At 53.8% G+C, this 9,510-nt stretch overlaps 1 protein-coding gene across 1 annotated transcript; it reads right to left on the reverse strand.

The window, feature by feature from the left end:
- Positions 1 to 4,084: 4,084 nt before the first annotated feature.
- LOC132458999 (mannosyl-oligosaccharide 1,2-alpha-mannosidase IA-like) lies at positions 4,085 to 9,484 on the reverse strand. Its single transcript, XM_060053410.1, has 4 exons — positions 8,370 to 9,484; positions 6,480 to 6,595; positions 5,399 to 5,557; positions 4,085 to 5,367 (listed from the first exon to the last, which is right to left on the reverse strand). The coding sequence occupies exons 1-3, from the start codon at positions 8,490 to 8,492 to the stop codon at positions 5,416 to 5,418; spliced, it is 381 nt and encodes a 126-aa protein (XP_059909393.1). The 5' UTR covers positions 8,493 to 9,484; the 3' UTR covers positions 4,085 to 5,367; positions 5,399 to 5,415.
- Positions 9,485 to 9,510: the final 26 nt, after the last annotated feature.

Below are 9,510 nucleotides of genomic sequence, written 5' to 3' on the forward strand. Positions count from 1 at the left end.
GGGGGGGCTATACATGTTTTACTCTCTCACTTGTATCTTTTAACACTAATCTGCTGTGCTGTACTTTCTGCTGTGATCCCAGACGTCTCTTGTGGGATCAATAATGCACCACTATCCCGTTCTAATCCGTCTCGTTCCCCCGTCCTTCCTGGTGTCTGTCTAACCCCTCCCTCCCCCTCCTCTCCTCGCTGCTCAGAGACGCTGGTCAGTGAGGACGGGTCAGCAGTGAAATCACCTGCAGAGAACAGGACCTGTCCTCCAATCTGTTCAGGGGGTCGTTCTCCAGGAGCACCGCGTGGTCAGCAGACCGTGGGATGAGAGCAGGGGGCTGGGAGAGGGGGAGAGGGGAGGGGGGGGGGGAGGGAGGGGGGAGAGGGGGAGAGGGAGGGGGGAGAGGGGGAGAGGGGAGGGGGGGGGGAGAGGGGGGAGAGGGGAGGGGGGGGAGAGGGGGGAGAGAAGTAGGGGAGAGAGGGAAGAAAAGGGGAGAGAGGGGAGGGGGGAGAGGGGGAGAGGGGAGGGGAGAGGGGAGGGAGGGGGGAGAGGGGGGAGAGAAGTAGGGGAGAGAGGGGAGGGAGGGGGGAGAGGGGAGAGAGGGGAGGGAGTGGAGAGAGGGGAGAGAGGGGAGGGAGGGGATGGAGTGGGGAGAGGGGAGAGAGGGAAGAGGGGGGGAGGGAGAGGGGAGAGGGGGGGGAAGGGGAGGGAGGGGGGAGAGAAGTAGGGGAGAGAGGGGAGAAAAGGGGAGAGAGGGGAGGGAGGGGGGAGAGGGGGGAGAGGGGAGGGAGTGGAGAGAGGGGATGGAGTGGGGAGAGGGGAGAGAGGGAAGAGGGGGGGAGGGAGGAGGGAGAGAGGGGAGAAGGGAGGGGGGAGAGGGGAGAGAGGGGAGGGAGGGGGGAGAGGGGAGAGGGGAGAGAGGGGGGAGAGGGGAAAGAGGGGAGAAAGGGGAGAGAGGGGAGGGAGGGGGGAGATGGGAGAGAGGGGAGGGAGGGGAGAGAGGGGAGAGGGGGAGAGAGGGGAAGAGGGGAGAAGGGGAGAGAGAGGGGAAAGAGGGGAGAGAGGGGAATAGGGGAGAAGGGGAGAGAGGGGGAGAGGGGGGAGAGAGGGAGAGAGTAAAGAGGGGAGAGAAAGGATCCATTGTATGCTGTACATCCTGGAACTTATTCTCCGCACTTAATCTACTTTGCACTTATTCATGGTGCTTAATTGTGTAGCATCTGCAGTAGCTGCTATCACTGCTGTGCACGGGGAATGGGTTAGCCTAGCGATTGTTGTACTTGCACTTGGTTCTATGAACATCTTTACTGTACTGACAGCGATATATTGTTGCACTTCTTATGACATATGTACTTGTAAGTCACATTGGATAAAAGCGTCTGCTAAATGCCCTAAATGTAAAGGAGAGGGGGAGAGGGGGAGAGGGGGAGAGGGGGAGAGGGGGAGAGACGGTAGAGGGGAGAGAGAGGGGGAGAGAGAGGGGAAAAAGGGGAGAGAGAGGGCGAGAGAGAGGGGAAAGAGGGGAGAGAGGGAGGAGAGGGGGGAGAGAAAGGAGAGAGGGGAGAGAGGGAGCGAGAGAGGGGAAAGAGGGGAGAGAGGGGAAAGAGAGGGGATAGAGGGAGAGAGGGGATAGAGGGAGAGAGGGAGAGAGAGAGGGGAGAGAGGGGAAAGAGGGGAAAGAGAGGGGAGAGAGGGAGAGAGGGAGAGAGAGAGGGGAGAGAGGGGAGAAGTGGAATGAGGGTGGGGGTGGGGGGGCTACAGCAAGTTTATCTGCGTCATCCATTTGACCCCTGGCAGGCGGTGTTTCCCAGCGAGCGCAGTCCTCCTGAAACACTCAGAGCCCCCCGTTAGGAGAGGATCAGGAGGTGGGCACCACCATTTCACTTCTCCTGCTACACTGATCCAACTTCTGCAGTCGTAGTATCACAAGTCAGAGTATTTAAAGTGTGACGAGAAGCTCAGAATCTGGGGTTCCCTTTATTTTTGCTTCATTCAGATTTCAACCGTCTTACGATGGAGGCAAATACAAATTCATCCCCTAAATCTATATTTAGGAGTTTAGGTGACGCTTTTATCCAAAGCAACTTACAACCACTCTCACACACGTTCACACACCGACGGCGGAGTCGACCACGCAGGGCGACAGCCAGCTGGTCAGGAGCAGTCAGGGAGAGGTGCTCTGCTCAGGGACACCTCGACACTCCTGAGACACTGCTGTCCAAAGTAAGCGTCCGTGAAGGTTTTAATCACCACCGTGGGACCACCACCTCCACCGTGGGACCACCACCTCCACCATGGGACCACCACCTCCACGTGGGACCACCACCTCCACCATGGGACCACCACCTCCACCGTGGGACCACCACCTCCACCGTGGGGCCACCACCTCCACCATGGGACCACCACCTCCACCGTGGGACCACCACCTCCACCGTGGGACCACCACCTCCACCGTGTGGACCACCACCTCCACCGTGGGACCACCACCTCCACCGTGGGACCACCACCTCCACCGTGGGACCACCACCTCCACCGTGTGGACCACCACCTCCACCGTGGGACCACCACCTCCACCGTGGGACCACCACCTCCACGTGGGACCACCACCTCCACCGTGTGGACCACCACCTCCACCGTGGGACCACCACCTCCACGTGGGACCACCACCTCCACCGTGTGGACCACCACCTCCACCGTGGGACCACCACATCCACCGTGGGACCACCACCTCCACCGTGTGGACCACCACCTCCACCGTGTGGACCACCACCTCCACCGTGGGACCACCACCTCCACCGTGGGACCACCACCTCCACCGTGTGGACCACCACCTCCACCGTGGGACCACCACCTCCACCGTGTGGACCACCACCTCCACCGTGGGACCACCACCTCCACCGTGTGACCACCACCTCCACCGTGTGGACCACCACCTCCACCGTAGGACCACCACCTCCACCGTGGGACCACCACCTCCACCGTGGGACCACCACCTCCACCGTAGGACCACCACCTCTACCGTAGGACCACCACCTCCACCTTCTGAACCTTCGTCCATCCACTCAGGTACATGCAGCTACCACCACCACCATCCTGAGAGAGGCCTCACTCCACCCCTTCTGTACAGTACAGGCCTTCCTCCACCCCTTCTGTACTGTACAGGCCTTCCTCCACCCCTTCTGTACAGTGCAGGCCTTCCTCCACCCCTTCTGTACAGTGCAGGCCTTCCTCCACCCCTTCTGTACAGTGCAGGCCTTCCTCCACCCCTTCTGTACAGTGCAGGCCTTCCTCCACCCCTTCTGTACAGTACAGGCCTTCCTCCACCCCTTCTGTACTGTACAGGCCTTCCTCCACCCCTTCTGGCATACACCTTTATGCTGATGACCCCATATGGGCATACACCTTCATATAGGGTAGAAGATCTTAACCCTATAAGGGCATACACCTTTATGGTGATTGGGCTCTATGGGCATACACCTTCATACAGGGTAGAAGGTCTTTATCCTATATGGGCATACACCTTCCATATTAGGGATATGCTGAATACCATATATGGGCACACAAACCTAGAACATTTTGCTGGCCCTTCCTGGCTATCACTCACCAGCCTTCACCCCCGGTACAGTATTACTTTGACCACCTCGGGGATTATTTTTACTAGTTTCTGGGATGACTTCTAATATTGTGTATTAGTTACAGAACCAAGTATCACTTTGAGTGTGAAGTACTACCGGTGATATTCATTAGGACATTTGAGAACCGAAAGAGAAACACTGGTGAAACTAAAATGGTTTCTGACCAATCACACGCCCCAGTAGGACCCATGTGAGGATCAATTGTATTTCCCATGATGCAACAGGCCTTATGCATTAAGCGTGCCAGAAATGAAGGGTGAAAGTTTGAATGGTCTCTGAACCTAGCATAGGTCTCCCATGGTAGACATAGAAGTTAGGTAGAAGACGATTGGTGTTTGCTTACGTCATGACATGGGTTAGATGGGCCGAGGGGTCATGCTATTGGTCCAGTGGAAAGCAATGCATCATGGGAATGATCACCAGAACAAATCGTCTGAAAGATGACAGGACAAGCAGGGTTGGTTTAAATGTACAAAGTTGCACAGTTCTTTTATATCAGTATTTGAAAATATCCAACATTGAAAGAAGAATCAAATTAGACGGGTAAGAATAACTAATAGCAATAATGAATATCAGCAATAACTAGACTTAAAATTAGGACTGTTTTATAATTCTATACAGAAACACCTGAGGGCAGGAAACAGAGAGAAAAGCATCACTCAAGTTAGAAACTACACGTAGTAACCCATTAAAGAAAGAAAAGAAACACTGAGAATAGAAAACAACAAATAGGGTGTAGATACGTTTAAACAGGGCTGTCCTCGCTTGGACCACCAGAACTACAGGATGTGGTCAGAGCCAATCTCAGAGCTGATTGGCCGCCGTTGAGGTCGTCATGACAGCAGTCATGACATTGGTCCCTCTGTTTTTTTTAAAGCCAGCGTTTCTCAAAGCGTGTTACGGTGCGCTACAGACAGCCGTCTGTACTCAGGGTTGAATGCTTTGGGGGGGAGAGAGAGAGAGAGTGCTGCCCTGTTCAAAGATATAACACACACAACATGCTGTTAAAAGCAAAACAACCCAAAATCAACTGAGAGAATCAAAGCGCCGTAGAAAATGGTCCCTGGATGCATAAGACTGGCCGGACTGAGCCTCCTCAGCAAGCTTCAACCAGAAACGTGACATCAACATCGGTTTAGTGGGGCGTGCGAGATTCACATTATACATCTGTCTGTACATTAACATCCATCACTAGTGCATCTTTCACTGCGTGGGTCGGCCATCTCTCGTCCAATCACAGCTCACTACATCACATCACTCGGAAACAAAAGAAAGAAGGAAAGTACAAAACAAACCTTTGGTCCAAACAAGAGAACGCACAAAAGAAGAACAAGAAACAGAAACCAGGGGGGAGGCGAGACCGTCCAATCACTGGGCGGGGAGACCAGGAAACTAGAAAGCAAAAATTAAAGAGTTCTTCTTCTTCTTTTTCTATATCTTTCACTCTCATGACGACATGACGGTGACGGACACACTCCCGACCCCTCCTCCTCGTCCCTCGCCGCGGGCCTGAAGTCTTACTCTGGGGTTTTCCTCACAGAGGAAAGAAGGAAGGGGAAAGTGCTCTATTTGATTGTCCACAAAAAAATAGTGCCTGCAGAAAGTAGTCCCGGCGCGAGAATATACAATCACAGCGTGAAGCAACGAGGTCCTCCGCCGGGGAAGAGGGTGGGGGGGGGGCCCTCTGATCTCAACCTTCGTTACCCGGGGCAACCCGCTCCGGGCTGGAGGGGGGGGGCGTCTCATCGTCTTGGTGATGGCCGGCAGGGGGGGGGGGGGCGTGGGGGTCTTACGAGGTGGCGGTCTTGTGCTGTTCTGCGTCGTCCAATAAGCAGCCGCTGCGGACCACCGGCAGGGGGTGGGCCTCCGTGTTGAACACCCAGTCGTCCAATGAGAGGAGGTCGTCGTCTGAGAACAGCAGGTACAGATACCTGGAGAGAGAGAGAGAGAGAGAGGGAGAGGGAGAGGGAGAGAGAGAGAGAGAGAGGGAGGGAGAGGGAGAGGGAGAGGGAGAGGGAGAGAGAGAGAGAGAGAGAGAGAGAGAGAGAGGATAGGACACCAGACTGAGTACATGATACTGTGTGGAGGTATCTTTTTATGAGTACTTGGTACAGTTTGGAGGTATCTAGGGATAGTTTCATTTCTCGGTTGTGTTTTTGGTTTTAACTGAACCTAGTAAACACTGTGACCTTGATGAAATATTTTCTCCCTTCATGAAACCTTTTTCTAAATAGAAGAAATAGCACAAACGAAAACATGTTCGATTGGGAGAAAATTGGGCATTTACTGCACATCAAGCTAAAAAAGAAGACTCACATCTCTCCCTAAAAGGATTATTTTTCCCAAACCAGACGCGCTGTCTAACATCCACTAAACGGGGTACAGCTCCACTGGAGAAATATTTAGGTCTGCCCGGAGAATGAGCTGAATTATAATTTAAAAGTGTATTTCAGACGGCAGTTTGTTGGAGAAACATTTAGGCCGAGAGACAGACGGTACATCACTTCTTGGAAACTTATTACCAACTTTTTAACTCACCCTAACCACGTTAATAACTGTAAAATATTCAAATAAATAACAACAGCCAAAGCAACAACACTGCTACAGAAACGGCTGTTCTCAAAACAGGTTGGACGAGTTGAGGTAAGGTAAGGTAAGGTAAGGTAAATGTGAGGTGGACTATCTTAGGCTAAGACGAGATCAGCACCATGAGGTAAAATAAGATGAGCCTCGATCTTCCTTCATCAGAACCACAGGGAGATGAAGTGGGGTTGCAGAACGAGGTTAGGTCAGTGATAGCATTAGCCACCGGTGCCAGGTCGGCCCTGCTAGCCAACAGGAAGTAGAACTCACTTGAGCGTCTCGGACAGGAAGAAGCTCTGCTGCATGTTGTCGTGGCCCACGGTGGTGGTGTAGACGTCTCGGATCCCTGAGAAGCCTGACTCCACCCTACAGTGCTGCTCCAGAGCCTACAAGAGGCGGAGAGGAGCGGGGGAACACAAGAGGATCAGATACTTACATACCAATAGTCAAAATGTGGTTTATTTTCTGCTGGTGCAATTAAGATCTGTTTCTGCTGTGTTTGTATTGAAGGGCTGGATAGTCACTTAGTGTGAGTGGATATTCAGTGAGGATGCCCACAGTCCACCATCAGACTCTGAAGTCTAACCTCCACCAGCTCCTTGAGGTCCTGTACCTCGTGCAAATCTCAGATACTGACGTCTACGGTGGAGACAAACTCTCAAAGAGATAAAGGCTATTTCCTCAAAACCAGAGACGCTCTAACCCTCAGCTAGTCTCAAACCAGAGACGCTCTAACCCTCAGCCCCAAGATTGAGAGGCAAGGAACGAAGAAACATAGAGAGGAACCACCTGCTCCCACGTACAAGGGAGGGAGCGAAGAGCAGGAGGAGGAGGAGGGGGAGGAGGAGGAGGAGGAGGAGGGGGAGGAGGATCAGGAGGAGGATCAGGAGGAGGAGGAGGAGGAGAGGGAGGAGGAGGAGCAGGAGGTGGAGGAGAAGGAGGAACAGGGGTTCAGACCTGAGACCAGCCTCGCTAGGGGACACCTGCCAGACCTGTGTGTCCGCTAGACCTTTACAGAGGAAGATATCACGCTCCTCTCCTGGCTTCGCAATTAAAGCCCCAGCGATGCATAACACCGGGGCTGGAGAGTGCCAGAGCTAGCCGTGCGGATTAGCACGCTATTAGCGCTGCGTACAAAAGGCTACCTCCTTCGTGCTGATTGACTAAGACCCTGGCGTGTTGGGGCGGCAGGAGACGGAGGAGCGCCGCGGTCGACCTCCGTGACCAATAATTAACGGCCTGTCAGCGCGGCCAGCCATCCCTCCACTCCTGTGACGGCTAAATTAATGCTAGCTCCATCACGCCGGCACGCAGCCTTTAGCGGCGGCTAATCGGCTGACTGTTACTTAGTTAACGGAGGTCCCCCCCATCTAGCCTTAACCTTTACGGCCTGCCCCTGCGGAGGAATCTGGGAGCGGGCGTTTAGCGTGGCAGTGCTAGTAGCACGCTAGTATCAGCTGAACTCCGAGAGGCTAATGCGGGCACTCACAGGCCTTGACTTAATTAGCTGGCACACTTTACAGGGACTGGAGCCCTCCAGGGATCTCTGGCTCGCTGCTGAACCTCCGCTCAGATTAATGTTATGCTTTTGGCCAAATATGTGGAAATGTTCAAACCGCTGGCTCCCAAAGCCCGGGGAGAGCTCTTAGCACTTAGCTGTTAGCACCTAGCTGATAGCACTTAGCTGTTAGCCCTTAGCTGTTTACCACCCTGACCACTTGTTACGTTTCACCACCGTTTAGAAAACGTTAATAGTGTGGTAATTATGATAATAATAATAATAATGTTTGCATATCGTTTGGTCTACCTTGCCACCAGGGGGGCCGTTTGAGAACGCGTCCACTCAGAGGTACCACAGACTGAACCGAGCAGCCGGCCAGTGGACTGAACCAGCTGGGTGGCTGATCTATCCATCAATCACCTGGGTGGACACGCCCCTCCCCACCGGGCGTCTCACCATGGTAATGGCCAATCCACATTAAACAGAGTGAACCCCTCACCCCCCCCCAGCCCAGGGGGTAACAGAGTGAACCCCTCACCCCCCCTCACAGCCCAGGGGGTAACAGAGTGAACCCCTCACCCCCTCACCCCCCAGCCCAGGGGTTAACCAGTGTGACCTCTGACCTCCCACCCCAGGGGTTAACCAGTGTGACCTCTCACCTCCACGGCCTCCCAGCCCCACTGCCGGTACTTGGGGTCGTGGGTCAGGCGCCACATGTACATGTAGCTCTCCACCACCTCGGGGCGCAGGATGTAGTAGCGGTCGCTGAGCCGCGTGGCCATGGCCTCGGCGCCGCTGTCGAAGCGGAACGCCTCCGGGCCCAGCTTGGTCGCTGGGGGGGGGGTCACATGACATCACCGTCACATGACATCAACTCTCATGACTTACCAGGCATAACACCATGTTTTAAACCTTCATTGAATCAGAGCAGTCCTAGAAGTTGTGCTATGGTATCAGATTAACATTTACGTTTAGGGCGTTTAGCAGACGTGTTTTTATCCGGAGCGACTTACAATAAGTACATTTGTCAGAAGAAAGAGAAAGAACAATATATCTGTGGGTACAGTAAGGGCGTTCATAGAACCAGGTACCAAGCACTAACCATCACTAGGTTAACCCGTTCCCCTTAAACAACACAGATAGCGAGGAGAAGACGCTGCTAGGAGGACTATTGTTTCATCATCTCACGTTGCATCATCTCTCCTGACTTGCATCGCATTACATCATGTTTTAAACCTTCATCGAATCATCGTACATCCTAGTCCTTTTATGGTAATGTTGTTTGAGAGATCTCTTCTGGATACCGGCGGCGCTGAACACTAAGACAACGACACGGAGACACGGAGCCGAACCCAGACCCACCGCTTGGCTGAGGGCTAAACTGCTGGTAACTGCTACTTCAGAGCCTCCTCTCTCGCAGGTAGAACAGGGTCCTGACTCCTTTATAGACACCCAACTCCCTTTAAAGCAAATAAAAGGCCCCCAACTGTGATACTCAGATGGGCAGTGGCGCGGTCGCAGTTCACGGCCTCCTCGCCTCAACGGAAGCCAATAGAGGAGATATTTATGAAACACACGACCTCAGCCTCCATTAGAGAGGCTGCTCCATCTGCCGAGCTGTAAAACACAAAGACTGCAGCAAATCAACCGCCACAGCACGGCCCGGCAGGCAGAGGGCTTCATACAATACTCCACTGCCTCCAGATGGTCCTCTCTCCCAGCCCATCACTCCCTCTCTCTCCATCTCCCTCATCTCTCTCTCTCAATGTCTCTCCCCCTCTCGCTATGTCTCTCTCCCCC

Source organism: Gadus macrocephalus, chromosome 6 (assembly GCF_031168955.1).
Source record: "Gadus macrocephalus chromosome 6, ASM3116895v1".
Lineage (NCBI taxonomy): Eukaryota > Metazoa > Chordata > Actinopteri > Gadiformes > Gadidae > Gadus > Gadus macrocephalus.

What these genes read in the sequence shown, in the direction of transcription:
- LOC132458999 (XM_060053410.1), bottom strand. Translation starts at nt 8,492, where the DNA reads ATGGCCACGCGGCTCAGCGACCGCTACTACATCCTGCGCCCCGAGGTG. An exon ending in GGGGCTGGGAGGCCGTGGAG is followed by an intron (nt 6,596 to 8,369) that starts GTGAGAGGTCAC and finishes CGCCTCTTGTAG; the next exon opens with GCTCTGGAGCAGCACTGTAG. An exon ending in TTCCTGTCCGAGACGCTCAA is followed by an intron (nt 5,558 to 6,479) that starts GTGAGTTCTACT and finishes CTCTCTCTCCAG; the next exon opens with GTATCTGTACCTGCTGTTCT.